At 40.8% G+C, this 25,233-nt stretch overlaps 1 protein-coding gene across 1 annotated transcript; it reads left to right on the top strand.

Moving 5' to 3' along the window:
• The first annotated feature begins 134 nt into the window (after positions 1 to 134).
• Positions 135 to 24,953, top strand: LOC147217279 (uncharacterized). Its single transcript, XM_086176432.1, has 80 exons — positions 135 to 226; positions 671 to 712; positions 812 to 1,034; positions 1,138 to 1,281; positions 1,462 to 1,618; positions 1,728 to 1,755; positions 1,839 to 1,947; positions 2,024 to 2,116; positions 2,194 to 2,257; positions 2,396 to 2,494; positions 2,582 to 2,685; positions 2,765 to 2,903; positions 3,011 to 3,129; positions 3,212 to 3,361; positions 3,444 to 3,614; positions 3,702 to 4,008; positions 4,372 to 4,439; positions 4,531 to 4,618; positions 4,706 to 4,823; positions 4,989 to 5,112; positions 5,212 to 5,348; positions 5,468 to 5,723; positions 5,887 to 6,129; positions 6,225 to 6,401; positions 6,513 to 6,658; positions 6,785 to 6,875; positions 6,971 to 7,360; positions 7,479 to 7,605; positions 7,684 to 7,802; positions 7,996 to 8,192; positions 8,342 to 8,525; positions 8,609 to 8,774; positions 8,866 to 8,990; positions 9,086 to 9,394; positions 9,476 to 9,679; positions 9,765 to 9,890; positions 10,001 to 10,171; positions 10,291 to 10,395; positions 10,483 to 10,578; positions 10,660 to 10,791; positions 10,956 to 10,969; positions 14,761 to 14,974; positions 15,087 to 15,230; positions 15,318 to 15,474; positions 15,588 to 15,615; positions 15,707 to 15,821; positions 15,917 to 16,009; positions 16,113 to 16,176; positions 16,283 to 16,381; positions 16,458 to 16,561; positions 16,640 to 16,778; positions 16,886 to 17,004; positions 17,087 to 17,236; positions 17,320 to 17,490; positions 17,578 to 17,884; positions 18,223 to 18,290; positions 18,382 to 18,469; positions 18,557 to 18,674; positions 18,840 to 18,963; positions 19,063 to 19,199; positions 19,319 to 19,574; positions 19,766 to 20,008; positions 20,104 to 20,280; positions 20,392 to 20,537; positions 20,664 to 20,754; positions 20,850 to 21,239; positions 21,353 to 21,479; positions 21,558 to 21,676; positions 21,870 to 22,066; positions 22,216 to 22,399; positions 22,483 to 22,648; positions 22,740 to 22,864; positions 22,960 to 23,268; positions 23,353 to 23,556; positions 23,641 to 23,766; positions 23,877 to 24,047; positions 24,169 to 24,273; positions 24,355 to 24,450; positions 24,556 to 24,687; positions 24,828 to 24,953. Exons 3-80 carry the CDS (start codon positions 831 to 833, stop codon positions 24,843 to 24,845), a joined length of 11,622 nt encoding a protein of 3,873 aa, XP_086032558.1. The 5' UTR covers positions 135 to 226; positions 671 to 712; positions 812 to 830; the 3' UTR covers positions 24,846 to 24,953.
• Positions 24,954 to 25,233: the final 280 nt, after the last annotated feature.

Genomic DNA, 25,233 nt, shown 5'->3' with positions numbered 1-25,233 from the left:
TTATCATTCTTCCCAGCCAACATGTGTAATAATCGAATTGCTCGGTTTTGACATTTTGCATATGTATGACATCTTAAAAAAGCCATATCTGTCACAACATGAGTCTCAAGATGACAGGGATACTTGACCAAATCGAGTGGTGGAGTGCTGCTGACCAGGCAGTCTGAGTCTCTATAAAAGCAGCAGCTTCAGGCTCCTCCAAGAACTGACAGGCCTCTTCCACCAGGTTAGTAAGTGTCTAATGTAGTAGTCTAATGCAATAGTATCTAATGTGTTATTATTTCATGGTGAATGCAACATGTAGTACGTGACACATTGTATTACTTGAAGCATGTCTTATGTGTACTTTCTGAAAAGGAAAACATAAGGTGTCAAAGATTTTTCAAGACTTTCACAATTGATTTTGACTTTTTAGAAAAGTTTGACTGAATTTATACATGATAAGAATGCTTTAGATACTGCTTGGGTATTTTATAAAGAACAAAAATATGTTGGTAACAAGTCCAAAGTAAAATAAATATACTAGTATAAGTGATCATATTTTTAATCTTTGCGGATCCTTTTATAATGGCTGAGTTTGTTTGAGATTTCAATGTGATTGTCAATTTACGTCAATGAGATATTTTGCTTTGTGTCATATGCAATGATCTGTTTTGAATATGATCCTTAGATTCCAACACATTCTGTGCCTTTTAGCTGGGATCAAGCTAAGGTATAGTGTCAGAGCACTCATAATACCAGTATCAGATATTGTAAAAAAATTATTTCAAGTCTACATATTCTGTGAATAATTAAAAACTCCTGTTTTCAGTCCCTTCTAAAGTGCCATCATGAGCACAGACGCAGAGATGGAGGCCTTCGGGCCTGCCTCAATCTACTTGCGCAAACCAGAGAAGGAGCGACTTGAGGCACAAACTGCACCATTTGATGCCAAGACAGCCTACTTTGTGACTGTTCCAGACGAGATGTATGTCAAGGGTAAACTTGTGAAAAAGGAGGGTGGCAAAGCCACTGTCGAGACTTTGGATGGAAAGGTAGGGAAATGCTAATTCGAACTACCTTGTATGGATGAATACATTGAGAAATCATTAAAACAATCCAAGTAAAATAATTATTCTAATTGAATTTCCCATTCAGAGTGTAACTGTAAAAGAGGATGAAATCCACTCTATGAATCCTCCCAAGTTTGATAAAATTGAGGACATGGCCATGATGACCCACCTCAACGAGCCCGCTGTGTTGTATAACCTCAAAGAGCGTTTTGCATCATGGATGATCTACGTGAGTTTGTAACTTAACCCAAAAATCTAAGTGAAAACTTAGTGCTGGAATAAACAACCCTTTGCTAGTGATATGTTATCCATAAATATTAATCAAAGTTAAGGCTAAATTTTTAGAACATGTTGAGTAACGAGGCAATGTGTTTAAAGAAACTTAAATACAATAATCTTCTTTTTCTAGACCTACTCTGGCCTGTTTTGTGTTGTTGTGAACCCCTACAAGTGGCTTCCAGTGTACGACGCTCAGGTTGTCATTGCCTACAGAGGCAAAAAGAGGATTGAGGCCCCACCCCACATCTTCTCCATCTCTGACAATGCCTATCAGTTCATGCTCACAGGTGATTTATTTAACTAATTTCACATGGCGTCAGTATATTATTACTAAACAAATGTTTAATCTAAAAAAAATAGGTATTGATTAGACGTTGAATGATTTGTTTGTTTTAGATCGTGAGAACCAGTCTATTCTGATCACGTGAGTAACTTACAAATACCTAGTTACAAAAAAATTGTAATGAAAAGAGTGCTAATTCTCACAGAATTATTCTCCTCCCCCAGTGGAGAATCCGGTGCTGGAAAGACTGTCAACACCAAGCGTGTCATCCAGTACTTTGCAACAATTGCAGTGACTGGGCAGAAGAAGGAGCAAGCAGCAAACAAGATGGGGGTAAAACTACTTTCACGGCTGTTAACAAGTATCTTAGAACACTTTGCAATCCAAATTAATGTAGATCTTCTTGTAGGGTTCCCTGGAAGATCAAATCATTGCAGCCAACCCTCTGCTGGAAGCCTATGGTAATGCCAAGACTGTGAGGAATGACAACTCCTCTCGTTTTGTAAGTATTTAAGTAACAAAATGAGTGTTTTATTTTCGTCATAGCAGCTGATCATCACAGATTTTTCTCTCTTACAGGGTAAATTTATCAGGATTCACTTTGGTACCACTGGCAAACTGTCCTCCGCTGATATTGAAACATGTGAGTAATCTAAACAAATTGCTTTGTTGACCTCTACTGTGAATGCAGTTCAGTTCCTAAATTTGTAATCAGTGCCACTTTACGGCGACTGGAATACAGTATGTTAACCAACTAATAACTGACTTTTCTTATATTTAGACTTGCTGGAGAAGTCACGTGTCACCTTCCAACTGTCTGCTGAAAGGAGCTACCATATCTTCTATCAGCTGATGACTGGACACAAGCCTGAGCTACTGGGTATGCTATACTGAAATATAAATATGGTAATAAAAAACAAAGCCCAAAGAAGAATGGATGGCAAGTGTTGCATTTCCTTCATTACAGAGGCTCTCCTGATCACCACCAACCCCTATGACTACCCAATGATCAGTCAGGGTGAAATCACTGTCAAGAGCATTGATGATGTGGAGGAGTTTGTTGCAACAGATGTAAGAGCAGAAGTTTAAGGCAAATTGAAAAAAATGAGGGGAATTGTGGAGGGCTAACTGAGTTTCATGTACAAAACAGACTGCCATTGACATCCTGGGATTCACCGCAGAGGAGAAACACGGCATCTACAAGCTGACTGGTGCTGTGATGCATCACGGCAACATGAAATTCAAGCAAAAGCAGCGTGAGGAGCAGGCTGAACCTGATGGCACTGAGGGTAATTCGGAAAATAGTCTCTTCTAAGCAATTCACTAATCATTCGAACAAAACGGATGATGCAAAACAGCTTGTGCAATTTGAGTAAAAATATTGTGTTTCCAATAGTGGCTGATAAAATCGCCTACCTCTTGGGCCTGAACTCTGCTGACATGCTGAAAGCTCTGTGCTATCCCAGAGTCAAGGTCGGAAATGAGATGGTCACGAAAGGTCAAACCGTCCCACAGGTAAGATAAGAAACTTTTGAAAGAGTGGAAGTGTTCACAATTCAAAGTTAAACAACATTTATAATTAATGTTCTATTTCTAGGTCAACAACTCTGTCATGGCTCTGTGCAAGTCTGTCTATGAGAAAATGTTCTTGTGGATGGTCATCCGTATCAATGAGATGTTGGATACTAAGCAGCCAAGACAGTTCTTCATTGGAGTGTTGGATATCGCTGGATTTGAGATCTTCGATGTGAGTAGTTATTATGTTATAGTAAGGAGAGCATACTAATGGGCACAATTTTATAGAGCTGACTGAATTTCTTCAATAACAGTTCAACAGCTTGGAGCAGCTCTGCATCAACTTCACCAATGAGAAACTGCAGCAGTTCTTCAATCACCACATGTTCGTTCTGGAGCAAGAGGAGTACAAGAAGGAAGGCATTGAGTGGGAATTCATTGACTTCGGTATGGATTTGGCTGCCTGCATTGAGCTCATTGAGAAGGTGAGATAAAGTGGCATATTGAAAAAAAAATCTGGACAACATCTGAATATTTTTCATTATATCTAATATGATAACATTTACCCTCAGCCCATGGGCATCTTCTCCATCCTTGAAGAGGAGTGCATGTTCCCCAAGGCCTCTGACACAACTTTCAAGAACAAGCTGCACGATCAGCATCTTGGCAAGACCAAGGCCTTTGAGAAACCAAAGCCTGGCAAGGGCAAGGCTGAGGCTCACTTCTCCCTGGTTCACTATGCTGGTACTGTGGATTACAACATCTCCGGCTGGCTGGACAAGAACAAGGACCCACTGAACGACTCTGTTGTGCAGCTCTACCAGAAAGCTGCAAACAAACTTCTGTCCTTCCTCTATGCAACCCATGCTTCAGCTGAGGGTAAGAGACAGGAGAAAAGGCACGGATCTAGATTGTATAGGAGCCCTATTTTGTTCAATATTCTAACCTCTATTTTCTGATTTTAAATGTTGATTTTTGTAAGAATGATTGACGGTAGCACTTCTATCAATTTTGTGAGAAAAACACATTGTGACGTTTAAAACTGATTCATGGCTACAAAGAGGCACATTACTTGTCTTTAGTAAAATATTCATGGGTCTTTATTGGAAGAAAAGATATATTGTGTGATTGTGACAGAATTCTATATTTTGAAAAGTCATTTTTATTACATTTAATTTGGATTTGGAAAATACAGCTAAAAAAATTAGAGTAACTGTATTGCACAATATCTTGAAAAAACAGAAGCTGGTGCAAAGAAGGGTGGAAAGAAGAAGGGTGGTTCCTTCCAGACTGTGTCTGCTCTTTTCAGGGTATGTAGAGTATAACCTTTTCTGATAAAAACCCAAACATTGCTTATCCTGAAATACTGTTTGACATTAATCCCATGTCATCGATCCACAGGAGAACTTGGGCAAGCTGATGACCAACTTGAGGAGCACTCATCCTCACTTTGTGCGCTGCCTGATTCCCAATGAATCAAAGACCCCAGGTAAAAAGAACACTGTTAATATTTGTGCAATAAAACCAGCAATATTATATTGAAAGTAATTCAACAAAACATGTTGTTGATTTACAGGTCTGATGGAGAACTTCTTGGTCATCCACCAGCTGAGGTGTAACGGTGTGCTGGAAGGTATCAGAATCTGCAGAAAGGGTTTCCCCAGCAGAATTCTCTACGGTGACTTCAAGCAGAGGTGACTGCAGTTTAACTTAAAAACAGAAACTAAAATCAGATAATGTCTTAAAAAGTGACAATACACCTGATCTTTGTATTACTGATTTAATGGATTTCTAAACGCATAATAGGATGTCAATAAGGGAGCTATGAAAATAAAGAACCTCCACATTTTGTCATGCAGATACAAAGTCCTGAATGCCAGTGTCATTCCCGAGGGACAGTTCATCGACAACAAGAAAGCTTCAGAGAAGCTGCTTGGCTCCATTGATGTGGATCACACTCAGTACAGATTTGGTCACACAAAGGTACATTTTCATGGAAAAGATTGATACATATTGCACATGAATATGTCCTATTTCAACTGTATGTGCTCATGGCTGTTAACTTACGCTTCAAAAATGCAGGTGTTCTTCAAAGCTGGTCTGCTGGGTACCCTGGAGGAGATGAGAGATGAGAAACTGGCCGAGCTGGTGACCATGACTCAGGCTCTCTGCAGAGGCTATGTTATGAGAAAGGAGTTTGTGAAGATGATGGAGAGGAGGTTCGATTAACACACAATACAGATTGACACAAAAATAATCATTTTAACTGTACATGCATTGTAATTGAGTGTTTTTGGTCTAGCGCTTCAATGAAAAACTTTTTTTCTTTTTAAAACAGAGAATCTATCTTCACCATTCAGTACAATGTCCGTTCATTCATGAATGTGAAGAACTGGCCATGGCTGAAACTGTACTTCAAGATCAAGCCTCTTCTGAAGAGTGCTGAGACTGAGAAGGAGCTGCAGCAGATGAAGGAGAATTATGACAAGATGCAGTCAGACCTGGCTACTGCCTTGGCCAAGAAGAAGGACCTTGAGGAGAAAATGGTTTCCCTGCTGCAGGAAAAGAATGACCTTCAGTTACAAGTTGCTTCTGTGAGTGGTCTACAAACACTGTTGATGGTTGTATCAATCCACTACAAATAACTGTGTTTATTAATTGAAAAAGGATCCTGAAGGACACCAAACATTATCTTATTTAATTATTGGCTTGCCTAAAACTGGTATATTTATTAACATATTAGTCTTAAAATTATAGGAATCTGAGAACCTCTCAGATGCTGAGGAAAGGTGTGAGGGCCTGATTAAGAGCAAGATCCAGCTGGAGGCCAAACTCAAGGAGTCAAATGAGCGACTGGAGGATGAAGAGGAAATCAATGCTGAGCTGACTGCTAAGAAGAGGAAACTGGAGGATGAATGCTCTGAGCTGAAGAAGGATATTGATGACCTGGAGCTTACCTTGGCGAAAGTGGAGAAGGAGAAACATGCCACTGAAAACAAGGTTGAAATCATTTGAAATGTCATATATACTGAGTTCAGAACCACAAATTGTATCAATTGGTATGGAAATGGTCTAACCTTGCATGCCACTTTCAGGTGAAAAACCTGACAGAGGAGATGGCATGTCAAGATGAGTCTCTTGCCAAGTTGACCAAGGAGAAGAAAGCCCTCCAAGAGGCCCATCAGCAAACACTGGATGATCTCCAGGCAGAGGAAGACAAAGTCAACACTCTGACCAAGGCCAAGACTAAGCTGGAACAGCAAGTGGATGATGTAAGACAGATATTTCTTGACCAGTATGAGTATGAAGACATTTTGGAATGATTTTGCATTGAAGCCAGATTTTCACTTGGATAAAGACATGAAATTATCTTTCCTGAAAAGCTTGAGGGATCACTGGAGCAGGAGAAGAAGCTTCGCATGGACCTTGAGAGAGCCAAGAGGAAGCTTGAGGGAGATCTGAAACTGGCCCAGGAATCCATCATGGATCTGGAGAATGACAAACAGCAATCTGAGGAGAAAATCAAGAAGTAATTTTATTCATTGTTTACTTATGCAACAAATTAAGGTTTCCTTTATTCACGCATGCTTTTCCCAAGAGGTCAAACACTCAGTACAGTTATATCATGGACCCTGTTTTTGCTTTTGTCTTTCAGGAAGGACTTTGAGACCAGCCAGCTCCTCAGCAAAATTGAGGATGAGCAGTCTCTTGGTGCTCAGCTTCAGAAGAAGATCAAGGAACTTCAGGTAATTTATCTGCCATCACTTATTGTCTATTGAACGAAAGTGCAAGGGACTGAACGCTCCAGCAATGATCCTTTTCTTACTCCCACAAAATTAAGGCTCGTATTGAGGAGCTGGAGGAAGAGATTGAGGCTGAGAGAGCTGCTCGGGCCAAGGTTGAGAAGCAGAGGGCTGACCTTTCCAGGGAGCTTGAAGAGATCAGCGAGAGGCTCGAGGAAGCTGGTGGAGCAACAGCCGCTCAGATTGAGATGAACAAGAAGCGTGAAGCTGAGTTCCAGAAGCTGCGTCGTGATCTTGAGGAGTCAACCCTCCAGCATGAAGCCACTGCAGCTGCTCTCCGCAAGAAGCAGGCTGACACTGTTGCAGAGCTGGGCGAGCAGATTGACAACCTCCAGCGTGTCAAGCAGAAGCTCGAGAAGGAGAAGAGCGAGTACAAGATGGAGATTGATGACCTTTCCAGCAACATGGAGGCTGTTGCCAAATCAAAGGTAAGTGGTCTGTTTTATAAACTGTACATTTTTTCCCTTTCAGTATTTTCAAACGTGTAAATATGCTCCACATGAAAAAAATACTCTTATTTTACTTACTCTTACTTGTTTTTAAAAGGGCAACTTGGAAAAAATGTGCAGAACTCTGGAGGACCAGCTGAGTGAGCTCAAAGCCAAAAATGATGAAAATGTTCGCCAGTTGAATGATGTGAATGCACAAAGGGCACGACTTCATACAGAAAATGGTGAGACTCCTACATTTAAATTGCAGTAACATCATAATGCATATATTCAATAATGACATATTCAATGTTGTCGTTCAGGTGAGTTCTCCCGCCAGGTTGAGGAGAAAGAAGCTCTTGTTTCCCAGCTGACCAGGGGCAAGCAGGCTTTCACTCAGCAGATTGAGGAGCTGAAGAGACACATTGAGGAGGAAGTCAAGGTACAACAAAATTACATTTTGATTGTTTTAAAGTAATATGCAACATACAAATGAACTCTTCCTTTTAATATCTTGAACCTACATTTTTTCTCCATCCATGCAAAGAACAAAAGACTGGATGATACATTATAGCAATGTACTACTTAAACTAAAATCCCAAATTACTCACACATCTTTTAATATTGCTGACTAGGCCAAGAATGCCCTGGCCCATGCTGTTCAGTCAGCCCGCCATGACTGCGACCTGCTCAGAGAGCAGTTTGAGGAGGAGCAGGAGGCTAAAGCTGAGCTGCAGAGAGGAATGTCCAAGGCCAACAGCGAGGTGGCTACATGGAGGACCAAATATGAGACTGATGCTATCCAGCGTACTGAGGAACTGGAGGAGGCCAAGTAATGGACTTTCCAACAATTCTTTTAATCTAATGGCCTAAAAATTGTATCAATTGAATAGTTGGGGTTTCCAGGTTCAAGTAGTTGTAAGATACTTGTGAAATACCGTGTTCCTAACATGTTCCTCTTCATATTGTACTTTACTAAAGGAAGAAGCTGGCCCAGCGTCTCCAGGAGGCTGAGGAGTCCATTGAGGCTGTGAACTCAAAGTGTGCCTCTTTGGAGAAGACCAAGCAGAGGCTGCAGGGTGAGGTTGAGGACCTCATGATTGATGTGGAGAGAGCTAATTCTTTGGCTGCCAACCTTGACAAGAAGCAGAGGAACTTTGATAAGGTGAATGCTACACTTGTTAGAAATTCAATTTTAACAAAGGTTAGAGGCTGGTCCTGAACAGAATGCTTACTTAACAACCTTAGGTCCTGGCAGAATGGAAACAGAAGTATGAGGAGGGCCAGGCAGAGCTGGAAGGAGCCCAGAAGGAGGCTCGCTCTCTCAGCACTGAGCTGTTCAAGATGAAGAACTCCTATGAGGAGGCTCTGGATCAGCTAGAGACCATGAAGAGAGAGAACAAGAACCTTCAGCGTGAGTCATTCTGACAATAATCAAAATGGGGCGAAACGCATTCAAGATATTTTGGTATCTATTTTGTAAATGTATTTGTTGTAATCCACAGAGGAGATCTCAGACCTGACAGAACAGATTGGTGAGTCTGGCAAGAGCATCCATGAGCTTGAGAAGGCCAAGAAGAGTGTGGAGACTGAGAAATGTGAAATCCAGTCTGCACTGGAGGAAGCTGAGGTGAATGTCAATTCAACATTCTGCTCTTTATTTGATTTTTTTAACAGAATATTTAAGAGCCCTGTAATCAAAGGGTCATGAACATCTTATTTTAGGGTACACTGGAGCACGAGGAGGCCAAGATTCTCCGCGTCCAACTTGAGCTTAACCAGATCAAGGGTGAGGTTGACAGGAAGCTTGCAGAGAAGGATGAGGAGATGGAGCAGATCAAGAGGAACAGCCAGAGGGTGATTGACTCCATGCAGAGCACTCTTGACGCTGAGGTCAGGAGCAGGAATGATGCCCTGAGAGTCAAGAAGAAGATGGAGGGAGACCTGAACGAGATGGAGATTCAGCTGAGCCATGCCAACAGACAGGCTGCTGAGGCCCAGAAACAGCTCAGGAACGTCCAGGGACAGCTCAAGGTCACTTTCATTACATGTCTATTAAACATTAACAATATCTGAGGATGCCAGAAACCTTATAGTAGTGCTTCTTGCATTCAGGATGCACAACTGCATCTGGATGAAGCTGTCAGAGGACAGGAAGACATGAAGGAGCAGGCTGCCATGGTGGAGCGCAGAAATGGCCTGATGCTGGCTGAAATTGAGGAGCTCAGAGTTGCTCTGGAGCAGACAGAGAGAGGCCGCAAAGTGGCTGAGCAGGAATTGGTTGATGCTAGTGAGCGTGTTGGACTGCTTCACTCTCAGGTTGGTATTCCAATGATTATAACTTCAAGCTGTAATCTAGGACAAAAAAACATTGAATTAAATGTGAATTTGTTTTAACATTCAGAACACCAGCCTTCTGAACACCAAGAAGAAGCTGGAGACAGACCTTGTCCAGGTCCAGGGTGAGGTGGACGATGCTGTTCAGGAAGCAAGAAATGCTGAGGATAAAGCCAAGAAGGCTATCACTGATGTGAGCTTCATTCACTGAATTTAAAAATGTATCAGTTTGACGAAATGTCACTGGACTTAAGATTTTGGAGGAAATTTAGAGAATGAACTAATTCTGGTTCTTTATGTCAGGCTGCCATGATGGCAGAGGAGCTGAAGAAGGAACAGGACACCAGTGCTCATCTGGAGAGGATGAAGAAGAACCTGGAGGTCACAGTCAAGGACCTGCAGCACCGTCTGGATGAGGCTGAGAACCTCGCCATGAAGGGTGGCAAGAAGCAGCTGCAGAAACTGGAGTCCAGGGTATGATATGAGCAAAAATTCTTCCGAAGGAGCATTACTATATGAAATAAATTCTGTCATCCTGAAGTCACCAAGATTAAGGAACCTCCTGGGCCGTATTACCTATTATCACATCTCAGGTGCGTGAGCTGGAAACTGAAGTTGAGGCCGAGCAGAGACGCGGAGCTGATGCTGTTAAAGGAGTCCGCAAATATGAGAGGAGAGTGAAGGAGCTGACTTACCAGGTATCTTTAATTTTAGTCATATGCATCTCCAAATTATAATTAATTACCTAAATTTACTATTCACAATATAATCCTTTTTACAAAAAGACCGAAGAGGACAAGAAGAATGTGACCAGACTACAGGATCTGGTGGATAAACTGCAGCTCAAAGTGAAGTCTTACAAGAGACAGGCTGAAGAAGCTGTAAGTAAAACTTCTGACATTGAAACCAATAAGGTATTATCATTATTTGGCTTACACTATGTACTTATTACCCCCTCACAGGAGGAACAGGCCAACACACACATGTCCAGGCTGAGGAAGGTCCAGCATGAGATGGAGGAGGCTCAGGAACGTGCTGATATCGCTGAGTCTCAGGTCAACAAGCTAAGAGCTAAGAGCCGCGATCCTGGCAAGGTAATTTGTTGTTGTATGATCACCTGGAAACCACACTGAAATGAAGTCACCTGCGCACACACATATATATACATATATACATATATATATATATATCACAAATCACATCTATTTGGATTTTGAAATGATCATGCAAATTAACCCCCGCTGTCTTTTGTCTTTAGGCTGAGTCTGCTGAGTAAGAGTCACCATGCAGTTCAGGCTTTTCAGCAGTGTTCATAAAATATGAACCAGTGGTTGAGGGCTCTTTAACATTTCAATAAAGGTAATATTTGTCATCAACATCCTGGATTCTGTCATTTCTCTTTTGTTAACTGATTTGTTTTCCTAGAAAAGAAAAGTTTTGTCTGAAAGACGGTATTTCAGAGATGGATGTATAATAAGCAGCTTGCCATGTGGTTTAGCATCAGCATCAAAAAAAAAAAACAAATAACTTAAAGGAAGTTGTGAGCAGTGAAAAAGGATGAATTAAAACTTTTAAAATGACATGAATAATTTATATCTCCCTAGGAGTGATACCAATTGTGATCAGATTAAATTTATAATCTGGATTCGGCAAATAATGTATAAATCAGAAAACACAAAGGTGGAACCTCTGTTTTGCAACCCCTCAGAGAGATGTCATGGAAAATAAATAACACCCAGAATGCCTTGTTCTTCACTTTCAGTTTGTTTGTGCTCAAACTCCTACAAATTTGCACATTTCGCTCCCCATGTGGTCTTGCTCATTGGCTCATTGCATGCCCAAGCCAGGAGTATACATTCCACATGCCTGTTTAACAACTTAAGCAGTAAATATAGGCGGACAGATAATGTGAGTTTTATTTTTTGAACACAGCGGAATTACAATCTTGCATTCCCTCTGCTATTATCAGTGCTCCACTTTCCCAGGAAGGAATGCTAATAATACTGCAGATTATTACTTCAAAGATGTGAGTTCTTTTTCTAAACATACAATTACAAATGCATGCTGTTTAACAAAAAAAACAACAAGAGAGGGTCAGCCAAGATTTGTAAATGCTCGTGTTGTAAAAGTAAAAACACACAATAGATACACCAGCTAAGTCCCAGGTCTTCACACTAAGTCTCCTGGACAACCTGACTTGGTTCCTTGGAGCAGAACGAGTGTCAATTTAAGCATCTGCTGACAAGATCTCACATCACACAGTACTTTTCCGAAGGGAGTGTATGATAACCGAGTAAACATATCAATTTCACAGTAACATTGAAATGAATTGATATATGAAACTGGATTTTTTTAAGATACAATTTTGGTTTGAGCAGTGACAATAACGTCTACAATGTATGGAAACAGCAGGTTTGACTTTGAAATCATGAGTCTCTCTTTACAGCAATAGCAGTGGGAGGATCTTGCAGAAGAGAATTGGAGAAGGGGATAAGCTACACTGGTGACTGAATGTGACTTCCTAACATGCAAATAAACCACAATATCAATGCTTCTTTAGATATATGAAAATGCATTTTGAAGCAGTAACTGACAGTTACTGACAGAAAATTAAGCACAAACAAGTATATTTGATTATGGTTATGTGTTATGTCTTTGCATCAATAGATGAATATTGTCCAATTACATTTTTTCCCTTGTGAAAATAAAATAAATAAATAAAACATAAAAATTAAAACATTCACCCACTTTATGATTTTTTTTGTTGCTGCAACTTTACATCTTTTGCAATCACTCAAAATGTACCCAAATTGCAATCATGGGATTAAGGCTTCAAGATCTGCCAGGTGAAACGTATCATGCGTATTAAACAGATGTCGGATGCTTGCAGTATCAAATATAGCAAGGGGATGAAATTCATAATGTGGAACTTATTTAGAGCCTGATCTCAGTTGAGATGCCAACTGTTTGCATATCCATTTAGGGAGACTCAACAGACGAATGAACTTGTATGGACATAGCCCCATCTTTAATTTTATTACAGGAATATGAGATGCAGGAGTTGGGCCACAGTCAGGTAACAGTAGACCTAAAATATCTGGGTGTGCTTCCAAAACTGAATGATATGCCTGGCTCATTTGAAATATCAGCCACATAGTCTTATTTGATACTGGTTCATTTTGAAGTAGGCAATTTAATTTGAATACTAGTACGGTAATTTTTTTTTTTTATTACACTGAATATATTGCATCACCAGGACATGTGTTGATTTGCTAAATTTAAGTTTCAGTATAATTAGTGTCATTCTGATCAATTATCAAGCATAATAAATCAACATTCTCGTGAATTAACTCAGAGTTTTTGTAAAAGATTAACATTCACATTTAATAAACACTTGTGAACAACTGACTTTTATTACTGTTATTTAAGGCTGAACTTTCTTTCATGTCAGAGATCTAAAACATGCGTGTGTTCTGACACTGTATACCATGGAATCTGGATGAGTTTCCAAAGCCAACTCCCAAAGCTACACATAAATTAAAATGAAGATTGTTGATGTGATGTTAATTTGTCATGCTAATCACACCCCTCATATCCTCTAAATCAAGACACTCATTAATAATGACTATTCATACACTAAATTAATTCATGATTGATGTTATCTTAAGATTATTTTTGTGATTGCACTTGGAGGCAGTAGTGGGGCAGCACTGAAGCAGCAGTGAATGAACGGCCAACCTTTCTCTCTCAGTAGTCAGAGTTTATTTGATTTAATCATATTTTGACTCTAATCACACTGTTCTAAATGACAGTATTTAGGATTTCTGCTTCATTCAATTAGTGTTTAAGAACAGATCATTAATTATAGAGAAGTGTGTTGAAGGAAAGTAAAGAGTCACTGATTAAGCACTGACATTTTTGTACAACTATATATAAAATATTTTATAGAAGTTGAATAATATTCTAATATTTCAAAGTAAATTTATGGTCCATAAAACAATAAAGACTAAGCATGTTGAAGCAAAATAATAAGTGCATATTTTAACACTAAGATATTTATTTCTCCAAACCATGTGTGAAACTCTTTTTTTGTTTGTTTGCTTTTTTTTAATTATTCAAATTTGCACTCCAGGTTATTCCACAGTAAAAAATCTAAATTTCCCAAAAGCTATGCTCATATGCACAAAACATTTTTAGTAAATAGTATTAAAGTTTTTAAAGCAAATCATACCTTATCAGTTGATAGTTCAGTGCAATTACACATTATTGCTTACCAGCTCCACAAATATACCCGCCACAAAATAGGCAACAGGAGGATAAGAGGCCATGACCATACTGAGTGAGAGGCTAATGCTGACAAAGCATCCCAACCCTCTATATAAGAAGAGCCCTGGATCTCAGCCTTAACTGATAGGCCTCCATACCAGGTGAGTGTGATGATCTCATTCTGAGTCCCTGTTAGTTAGCCACAAGGCAACATTAATGAAGTATCATAACTAAGTAAAGTTATCATAGTTAATGAGTAATTGGAACTTTTTGTTAAATTGGTGGGTGTTAATAAGAACTCTCATAATTTCAGTTTTATTAATTCCTTTAAAAACATCTAATATAGACAGCATTACTCCAAAAGAAACACTAAATTATTCTGGATTTATTTAATGTTAGTTATTTTGTTTTAATAATCCTGCAAGTGATTAGTTTGGTATTTACACCAAATACATATTCAATTGAATCCTTTGTAGGTGGTCAATATCTCTTTTCAGGGATTGATTGAAGATTATAGTAACAGATTTAAGTCTGTTGCAGAATTTTGCAACTCTTATCTTTGGCTCTCTTACATTTATATAAGATAAGCTGTGAGAAGAACAAACTTGAACAAGTTATCATTCTCATGTTCAACTGTCTTTTGATAGCATCTCAAGACTCTACTGGTCACTGTACTACTTTTTTTCCTGAGTGAGCTGAGGTAAAATGAGTCACAATAAAATGAGCAAGATACATAAACAGATGGGTGAAACATTAAATCATGATTACCTTTTGATTCCATTTTTTAGTCTCAACTAAACAGCCACCATGAGTACAGATGCGGAGATGGAGCAGTATGGCGCTGCTGCCATATACCTCCGTAAACCAGAGAGGGAGAGGATTGAGGCCCAGAGTGCTCCATTTGATGCCAAAACTGCTGTCTTTGTGGTCGATCCTCAAGAGATGTACCTCAAGGGTAAACTCACAAAGAAAGAGGGTGGCAAAGCATCAGTGGACATTGATGGTGGGAAGGTGAGAACTAACATTGCTGACAGACCTGTGCAGTTGATTTACATTTAAATCTGCAATATTCACATGTGAAATTATTCTTTGACGCAAACAAATTTTCTTACCTTTTATTCAGTCTGTCACTGTCAAAGAGGATGAAATCCACCCAAGAAATCCTCCCAAGTTTGATAAAATTGAGGACATGGCCATGATGACTCACCTCAACGAGCCCTGTGTGCTGTATAACCTCAAAGAGCGTTATGCATCATGGATGATCTACGTGAGTTTCCACTTATTGCAGCATATCTGTACCTGCAGACAAAATTGTATATGAATCTATGCTTATCATCTACACCTACTATTTCAGACCTACTCTGGGTTGTTCTGCGTCGTCGTGAATCCCTACAAATGGCTTCCAGTGTACGATGCTCAATGTGTAAATGCCTACAGAGGCAAGAAGAGGATTGAGGCCCCACCCCACATCTTCTCCATCTCTGACAATGCCTATCAGTTCATGCTCACAGGTAAAATCAGATTAACTATTGCATAAAGTGTAGAACTGACCTTTACCATACTGAAATAGGAAATGATGACAAGAAAAAAAGAGGAATTCATGCGATGTGTGCTTGCATTTCAGATCGTGAGAACCAGTCTGTCCTGATTACGTGAGTCACACAAACACTGCCATGGTAAAACATTTTTTAAGACTTAAGGATAACAATGCAAAATCTAAATATTGTGTCTCCTATAACCCAGTGGAGAATCCGGTGCTGGAAAGACTGTCAACACCAAGCGTGTCATCCAGTACTTTGCAACAATTGCAGCTATTGGAGCTAAGAAAGAAGCACCAGCACAAGCAGGCAAGATGCAGGTAACACTTCTTTAAAACTGTCAGAGATTGGTTCATTAGAAGAAGGCTATTCATTAGCATAGGCACTTAATATCGTCAAACACTGATTGTTGTAGGGCTCCCTTGAGGACCAAATTGTTGCTGCCAACCCTCTGCTGGAGGCCTATGGTAATGCCAAGACTGTGAGGAATGACAACTCCTCTCGTTTTGTGAGTACACAGTTACAGGAAAAATTATGTTGTTTTGTTTCTTCTTCCAGTCCTTTGTTGTCTTAAAATGAATGAAACTGACAATAAAGTTGTGGTGCTCTAGGGTAAATTTATCAGAATTCACTTCGGTACCACTGGCAAACTCTCCTCAGCTGATATTGAAACATGTGAGTAAATTGAACATATTATGTTTACATCCAGTCTGAAATGCAGTCCAGTCCCTCAATTTGTCATTGGCACCACTTCACAACTATATTTTTATCTAATTCTTAGACCTGTTGGAGAAGTCCCGTGTCACCTTCCAACTGTCTGCTGAGAGGAGCTACCATATCTTCTACCAGCTCATGACTGGACACAAGCCTGAGCTCCTGGGTATGCTATACTAAAGCACAAAGCAAAACGTGGACTTGAGAAAAGATGTCTCTTATGTATTTCTTCTCTATGTCAGAGGCTCTCCTGATCACCACCAACCCCTATGACTACCCAATGATCAGTCAGGGTGAAATCACTGTCAAGAGCATTGATGATGTGGAGGAGTTCCTTGCAACAGATGTAAGAGCAGTAGTTTAAGACACATGGAAAAAATGAGGGGAATTGTGGAGGGCTAACTGGGTTTCATGTACAAAACAGACCGCCATTGACATCCTGGGATTCACCGCAGAGGAGAAACACGGCATCTACAAGCTGACTGGTGCTGTGATGCATCACGGCAACATGAAATTCAAGCAGAAGCAGCGTGAGGAGCAGGCTGAACCTGATGGCACTGAGGGTAATTCGGAAAATAGTCTCTTCTAAGCAATTCACTAATCATTCGAACAAAACGGATGATGCAAAACAGCTTGTGCAATTTGAGTAAAAATATTGTGTTTCCAATAGTGGCTGATAAAATCGCCTACCTCTTGGGCCTGAACTCTGCTGACATGCTGAAAGCTCTGTGCTATCCCAGAGTCAAGGTCGGAAATGAGATGGTCACGAAAGGTCAAACCGTCCCACAGGTAAGATAAGAAACTTTTGAAAGAGTGGAAGTGTTCACAATTCAAAGTTAAACAACATTTATAATTAATGTTCTATTTCTAGGTCAACAACTCTGTCAGTGCTCTGTGCAAGTCTGTCTATGAGAAAATGTTCTTGTGGATGGTCATCCGTATCAATGAGATGTTGGACACTAAGCAGCCAAGACAGTTCTTCATTGGAGTGTTGGATATCGCTGGATTTGAGATCTTCGATGTGAGTAGTTATTATGTCATAGTAAGGAGAGCATACTAATAGGTACGATTTTTACAAAGCTGACCAACTTTTTTCAATAACAGTTCAACAGCTTGGAGCAGCTCTGCATCAACTTCACCAATGAGAAACTGCAGCAGTTCTTCAACCAGCACATGTTCGTTCTGGAGCAAGAGGAGTACAAGAAGGAAGGCATTGAGTGGGAATTCATTGACTTCGGTATGGATTTGGCTGCCTGCATTGAGCTCATTGAGAAGGTGAGATAAAGTGACATATTGAAAAAAAAATCTGGACAACATCTGAATATTTTTCATTATACCTAATATGATAACATTTACCCTCAGCCCATGGGCATCTTCTCCATCCTTGAAGAGGAGTGCATGTTCCCCAAGGCCTCTGACACAACTTTCAAGAACAAGCTGCACGATCAGCATCTTGGCAAGACCAAGGCCTTTGAGAAACCAAAGCCTGGCAAGGGCAAGGCTGAGGCTCACTTCTCCCTGGTTCACTATGCTGGTACTGTGGATTACAACATCGCCGGCTGGCTGGACAAGAACAAGGACCCACTGAACGACTCTGTTGTGCAGCTCTACCAGAAAGCTGCAAACAAACTTCTGTCCTTCCTCTATGCAACCCATGCTTCAGCTGAGGGTAAGAGACAGGAGAAAAGGCACGGATCTAGATTGTATAGGAGCCCTATTTTGTTCAATATTCTAACCTCTATTTTCTGATTTTAAATGTTGATTTTTGTAAGAATGATTGACGGTAGCACTTCTATCAATTTTGTGAGAAGAACACATTGTGACGTTTAAAACTGATTCATGGCTAGAAAGAGTCACATTACTTGTCTTTAGTAAAATACTCATGGGTCTTCATTGGACAGAATTCTGTATTTTGAAAAGTCATTTCCATTAAATTTGATTTGGATTTGGAAAAACACAGCTAAAAACATTAGAGTAACTGTATTGCACAATATCTTGAAAAAACAGATGCTGGTGCAAAGAAGGGTGGAAAGAAGAAGGGTGGTTCCTTCCAGACTGTGTCTGCTCTTTTCAGGGTATGTAGAGTATAACCTTTTCTGATAAAAACCCAAACATTGCTTATCCTGAAATACTGTTTGACATTAATCCCATGTCATCGATCCACAGGAGAACTTGGGCAAGCTGATGACCAACTTGAGGAGCACTCATCCTCACTTTGTGCGCTGCCTGATTCCCAATGAATCAAAGACCCCAGGTAAAAAGAACACTGTTAATATTTGTGCAATAAAACCAGCAATATTATATTGAAAGTAATTCAACAAAACATGTTGTTGATTTACAGGTCTGATGGAGAACTTCTTGGTCATCCACCAGCTGAGGTGTAACGGTGTGCTGGAAGGTATCAGAATCTGCAGAAAGGGTTTCCCCAGCAGAATTCTCTACGGTGACTTCAAGCAGAGGTGACTGCAGTTTAAATTAAAAACAGAAACTAAAATCAGATAATGTCTTAAAAAGTGACAATACACCTGATCTTTGTATTACTGATTTAATGGATTTCTAAACGCATAATAGGATGTCAATAAGGGAGCTATGAAAATAAAGAACTTCCACATTTTGTCATGCAGATACAAAGTCCTGAATGCCAGTGTCATTCCCGAGGGACAGTTCATCGACAACAAGAAAGCTTCAGAGAAGCTGCTTGGCTCCATTGATGTGGATCACACTCAGTACAGATTTGGTCACACAAAGGTACATTTTCATGGAAAAGATTGATACATATTGCACATGAATATGTCCTATTTCAACTGTATGTGCTCATGGCTGTTAACTTACGCTTCAAAAATGCAGGTGTTCTTCAAAGCTGGTCTGCTGGGTACCCTGGAGGAGATGAGAGATGAGAAACTGGCCGAGCTGGTGACCATGACTCAGGCTCTCTGCAGAGGCTATGTTATGAGAAAGGAGTTTGTGAAGATGATGGAGAGGAGGTTCGATTAACACACAACACAGATTGACACAAAAATAATCATTTTAACTGTACATGCATTGTAATTGAGTGTTTTTGGTCTAGCGCTTCAATGAAAAACTTTTTTTCTTTTTAAAACAGAGAATCTATCTTCACCATTCAGTACAATGTCCGTTCATTCATGAATGTGAAGAACTGGCCATGGCTGAAACTGTACTTCAAGATCAAGCCTCTTCTGAAGAGTGCTGAGACTGAGAAGGAGCTGCAGCAGATGAAGGAGAATTATGACAAGATGCAGTCAGACCTGGCTACTGCCTTGGCCAAGAAGAAGGAACTTGAGGAGAAAATGGTTTCCCTGCTGCAGGAGAAGAATGACCTTCAGTTACAAGTTGCTTCTGTGAGTAGGGAAACTCAAATGTGATTTGTGATTTATATTTGTATGTATAAAATGGTGAATGCATGTGAATAAATCAAATCCTCCAAACCCTCACACTAATTGACAAGTATAGATATGATCATATTCAGAATATTACTAAATGTTTATTTCACATATTCAGTGCATCATACGAATATTGCCGCACATTCTAGGAAGTGGAAAACCTCTCAGATGCTGAGGAAAGGTGTGAGGGCCTGATTAAGAGCAAGATCCAGCTGGAGGCCAAACTCAAGGAGACTACTGAGAGACTGGAGGATGAAGAGGAAATCAATGCTGAGCTGACTGCTAAGAAGAGGAAACTGGAGGATGAATGCTCTGAGCTGAAGAAGGATATTGATGACCTAGAGCTTACCTTGGCTAAAGTGGAGAAGGAGAAACATGCCACTGAAAACAAGGTTGAAATCATTTGAGATGTCATATATACTGAGTTCAGAACCACAAATTGTTTCAAGTGTCGGGGAAATAATCTAACCTTGCATGCCACTTTCAGGTGAAAAACCTGACAGAGGAGATGGCATCTCAAGATGAGTCTCTTGCCAAGTTGACCAAGGAGAAGAAAGCCCTCCAAGAGGCCCATCAGCAAACACTGGATGATCTCCAGGCAGAGGAAGACAAAGTCAACACTCTGACCAAGGCCAAGACTAAGCTGGAACAGCAAGTGGATGATGTAAGACAGATATTTCTTGACCAGTATGAGTACGAAGACATTTTGGAATGATTTTGCATTGAAGCCAGATTTTCACTTGGATAAAGACATGAAATTATCTTTCCTGAAAAGCTTGAGGGATCACTGGAGCAGGAGAAGAAGCTTCGCATGGACCTTGAGAGAGCCAAGAGGAAGCTTGAGGGAGATCTGAAACTGGCCCAGGAATCCATCATGGATCTGGAGAATGACAAACAGCAATCTGAGGAGAAAATCAAGAAGTAATTTTATTTATTGTTTACTTATGCACCAAATTAAGGTTTCCTTTATTCACGCATGCTCTTCCCAAGAGGTCAAACACTCAGTACAGTTATATCATGGACCCTGTTTTTGCTTTTGTCTTTCAGGAAGGACTTTGAGACCAGCCAGCTCCTCAGCAAGATTGAGGATGAGCAGTCTCTTGGTGCTCAGCTTCAGAAGAAGATCAAGGAACTCCAGGTAATTTATCTGCCATCACTTATTGTCTAGTGAACGAAAGTGCAAGGGACTGAACGCTCCAGCAATGATCCTTTTCTTACTCCCACAAAATCAAGGCTCGTATTGAGGAGCTGGAGGAAGAGATTGAGGCTGAGAGAGCTGCTCGGGCCAAGGTTGAGAAGCAGAGGGCTGACCTTTCCAGGGAGCTTGAAGAGATCAGCGAGAGGCTCGAGGAAGCTGGTGGAGCAACAGCCGCTCAGATTGAGATGAACAAGAAGCGTGAAGCTGAGTTCCAGAAGCTGCGTCGTGATCTTGAGGAGTCAACCCTCCAGCATGAAGCCACTGCAGCTGCTCTCCGCAAGAAGCAGGCTGACACTGTTGCAGAGCTGGGCGAGCAGATTGACAACCTCCAGCGTGTCAAGCAGAAGCTCGAGAAGGAGAAGAGCGAGTACAAGATGGAGATTGATGACCTTTCCAGCAACATGGAGGCTGTTGCCAAAGCAAAGGTAAGTTACTTGTTATCGGTACATTTTTTCCCTCTCAGTATTTTCAAACATGTAAATATGCTCCATATGAAAAAAATACTCTTATTTTACTTACTCTTACTTGTTTTTAAAAGGGCAACTTGGAAAAAATGTGCAGAACTCTGGAGGACCAGTTGAGTGAGCTCAAAGCCAAAAATGATGAAAATGTTCGCCAGTTGAATGATGTGAATGCACAAAGGGCACGACTTCATACAGAAAATGGTGAGACTCCTACATTTAAATTGCAGTAACATCATAATGCATATATTCAATAATGACACATTCAATGTTGTCGTTCAGGTGAGTTCTCCCGCCAGGTTGAGGAGAAAGAAGCTCTTGTTTCCCAGCTGACCAGGGGCAAGCAGGCTTTCACTCAGCAGATTGAGGAGCTGAAGAGACACATTGAGGAGGAAGTCAAGGTACAACAAAATTACATTTTGATTGTTTTAAAGTAATATGCAACATACAAATGAACTCTTCCTTTTAATATCTTGAACCTACATTTTTTCTCCATCCATGCAAAGAACAAAAGACTGGATGATACATTATAGCAATGTACTACTTAAACTAAAATCCCAAATTACTCACACATCTTTTAATATTGCTGACTAGGCCAAGAATGCCCTGGCCCATGCTGTTCAGTCAGCCCGCCATGACTGCGACCTGCTCAGAGAGCAGTTTGAGGAGGAGCAGGAGGCTAAAGCTGAGCTGCAGAGAGGAATGTCCAAGGCCAACAGCGAGGTGGCTACATGGAGGACCAAATATGAGACTGATGCTATCCAGCGTACTGAGGAACTGGAGGAGGCCAAGTAATGGACTTTCCAACAATTCTTTTAATCTAATGGCCTAAAAATTGTATCAATTGAATAGTTGGGGGTTCCAGGTTCAAGTAGTTGTAAGATACTTGTGAAATACCGTGTTCCTAACGTGTTCCTCTTCATATTGTTCTTTACTAAAGGAAGAAGCTGGCCCAGCGTCTCCAGGAGGCTGAGGAGTCCATTGAGGCTGTGAACTCAAAGTGTGCCTCTTTGGAGAAGACCAAGCAGAGGCTGCAGGGTGAGGTTGAGGACCTCATGATTGATGTGGAGAGAGCTAATGCTCTGGCTGCCAACCTTGACAAGAAGCAGAGGAACTTTGATAAGGTGAATGCTACACTTGTAAGAAATTCAATTTTAACAAAGGTTAGAGGCTGGTCCTGAACAGAATGCTTACTTAACAACCTTAGGTCCTGGCAGAATGGAAACAGAAGTATGAGGAGGGCCAGGCAGAGCTGGAAGGAGCCCAGAAGGAGGCTCGCTCTCTCAGCACTGAGCTGTTCAAGATGAAGAACTCCTATGAGGAGGCTCTGGATCAGCTAGAGACCATGAAGAGAGAGAACAAGAACCTTCAGCGTGAGTCATTCTGACAATGATCAAAATGGGGCGAAACGCATTCAAGATATTTTGGTATCTATTTTGTAAATGTATTTGTTGTAATCCACAGAGGAGATCTCAGACCTGACAGAACAGATTGGTGAGTCTGGCAAGAGCATCCATGAGCTTGAGAAGGCCAAGAAGACTGTGGAGACTGAGAAATGTGAAATCCAGTCTGCACTGGAGGAAGCTGAGGTGAATATCTATTCAACATTCTGCTCTTTATTTGATTTTTTTAACAGAATATTTAAGAGCCCTGTAATTAAAGGGTCATGAACGTCTTATTTTAGGGTACACTGGAGCACGAGGAGGCCAAGATTCTCCGCGTCCAACTTGAGCTCAACCAGGTCAAGGGTGAGGTTGACAGGAAGCTTGCAGAGAAGGATGAGGAGATGGAGCAGATCAAGAGGAACAGCCAGAGGGTGATTGACTCCATGCAGAGCACTCTTGACGCTGAGGTCAGGAGCAGGAATGATGCCCTGAGAGTCAAGAAGAAGATGGAGGGAGACCTGAACGAGATGGAGATTCAGCTGAGCCATGCCAACAGACAGGCTGCTGAGGCCCAGAAACAGCTCAGGAACGTCCAGGGACAGCTCAAGGTCACTTTAATTACATGTCTACTTAAAATTAACAATATCTGAGGATGCCAGAAACCTTATAGTAGCTCTTCTTCTTGCATTCAGGATGCACAACTGCATCTGGATGAAGCTGTCAGAGGACAGGAAGACATGAAGGAGCAGGCTGCCATGGTGGAGCGCAGAAATGGCCTGATGCTGGCTGAAATTGAGGAGCTCAGAGTTGCTCTGGAGCAGACAGAGAGAGGCCGCAAAGTGGCTGAGCAGGAATTGGTTGATGCTAGTGAGCGTGTTGGACTGCTTCACTCTCAGGTTGGTATTCCGATGATTATAACTTCAAGCTGTTATTCAGGACCAAAAACATTGAATTAAATGTGAATTTATTTTAACATTCAGAACACCAGCCTTCTGAACACCAAGAAGAAGCTGGAGACAGACCTTGTCCAGGTCCAGGGTGAGGTGGACGATGCTGTTCAGGAAGCAAGAAATGCTGAGGATAAAGCCAAGAAGGCTATCACTGATGTGAGCTTCATTCACTGAATTTAAAAATGTATAAGTTTGATGAAATGTCAATGGACTTAAGATTTTGGAGGAATTTTAGAGAATGAACTAATTCTGGTTCTTTATGTCAGGCTGCCATGATGGCAGAGGAGCTGAAGAAGGAACAGGACACCAGTGCTCATCTGGAGAGGATGAAGAAGAACCTGGAGGTCACAGTCAAGGACCTGCAGCACCGTCTGGATGAAGCTGAGAACCTCGCCATGAAGGGTGGCAAGAAGCAGCTGCAGAAACTGGAGTCCAGGGTATGATATGAACAAAAATTCTTCTGATAGAGCATCACTTTATGAAATCTGTTCGATGTCATTTTGTAGTCACTGAGCTTGATAAAACTATTGTGCTATATTACCTACTATTACATCTCAGGTCCGTGAGCTGGAAACTGAAGTTGAGGCCGAACAGAGACGCGGAGTTGATGCTGTTAAAGGAGTCCGTAAATATGAGAGGAGAGTGAAGGAGCTGACCTACCAGGTATTGTCTAACTGAACTACAATTTCCAAATTCATCATTCACTTTTCACACTCAATGAGTAACAATCATTTCCGGTTACAGACTGAAGAGGACAAGAAGAATATGAGCAGACTTCAGGATCTGGTTGATAAACTGCAGCTCAAAGTCAAGGCTTACAAGAGACAGGCTGAAGAAGCTGTAAGTGAAAATCATTATTTATTTTAGTCTACAATGATACACAAAATTCATATCAACATAAATGTTTGTGCTACGGTAACAAAATGTCTTTTGTTGCAAATACAGGAGGAGCAGGCCAACACTCACATGTCCAAGCTCAGGAAAGTCCAGCACGAGCTGGAGGAGGCTCAGGAGCGTGCTGACATTGCTGAGTCCCAGGTCAACAAGCTGAGGGCCAAGAGCCGTGATACTGGAAAGGTAATGATTTACATGGCGATATTGGACATCATTATAAATACAGCAGAGAATACTTTAGATACAAAACAAAATATCTCTACATTTATTTTGGGGTGATTTTTATCATGGTTTTCATGGGGTTTATTCTTGTTTCCTTCTAGGCTGAGTCTGCTGAATAAGAGTCATCGTTATGGGCTTCTTTCGACAGAGTTCATAGAATATGGACTCCTCGTTGAATTGATCTTTACCAGCGTATTCATTCAATAAACCATTTTCTCATTAATTAATAATTTGACTTGTGCTGTTTTCTGTCTAGGTAACCAACTCTATATTGTTGTACACAGAGATCAAAACAACAGCTAATTAGAGCTACACGGGTTGACTTGGCTTGAAAGTTTGTGATTGCTGAGTACTTGTGTGGTGGGCTGAGAGGAACGATTTTCTCTCCAAAGAATAATCAGAATTCATATCTAAGTGGAAACACCAGATCAAATGAGACCCCATCTGTCTAATGCCACCTTCAGGATAAGCAATAGCTGCATCAGGTGATCAAGTTCATCCCTAAAA

This window comes from Fistularia commersonii, chromosome 28 (genome assembly GCF_037954325.1).
Source record: "Fistularia commersonii isolate RoL2024-O1a breed Wild chromosome 28, RoL_Fcom_v1.0, whole genome shotgun sequence".
In the NCBI taxonomy this organism is placed as follows: domain Eukaryota; kingdom Metazoa; phylum Chordata; class Actinopteri; order Syngnathiformes; family Fistulariidae; genus Fistularia; species Fistularia commersonii.
Note: the sequence above shows the minus strand (reverse complement) of the source record. Positions and strands in the feature narration are given on the sequence as shown.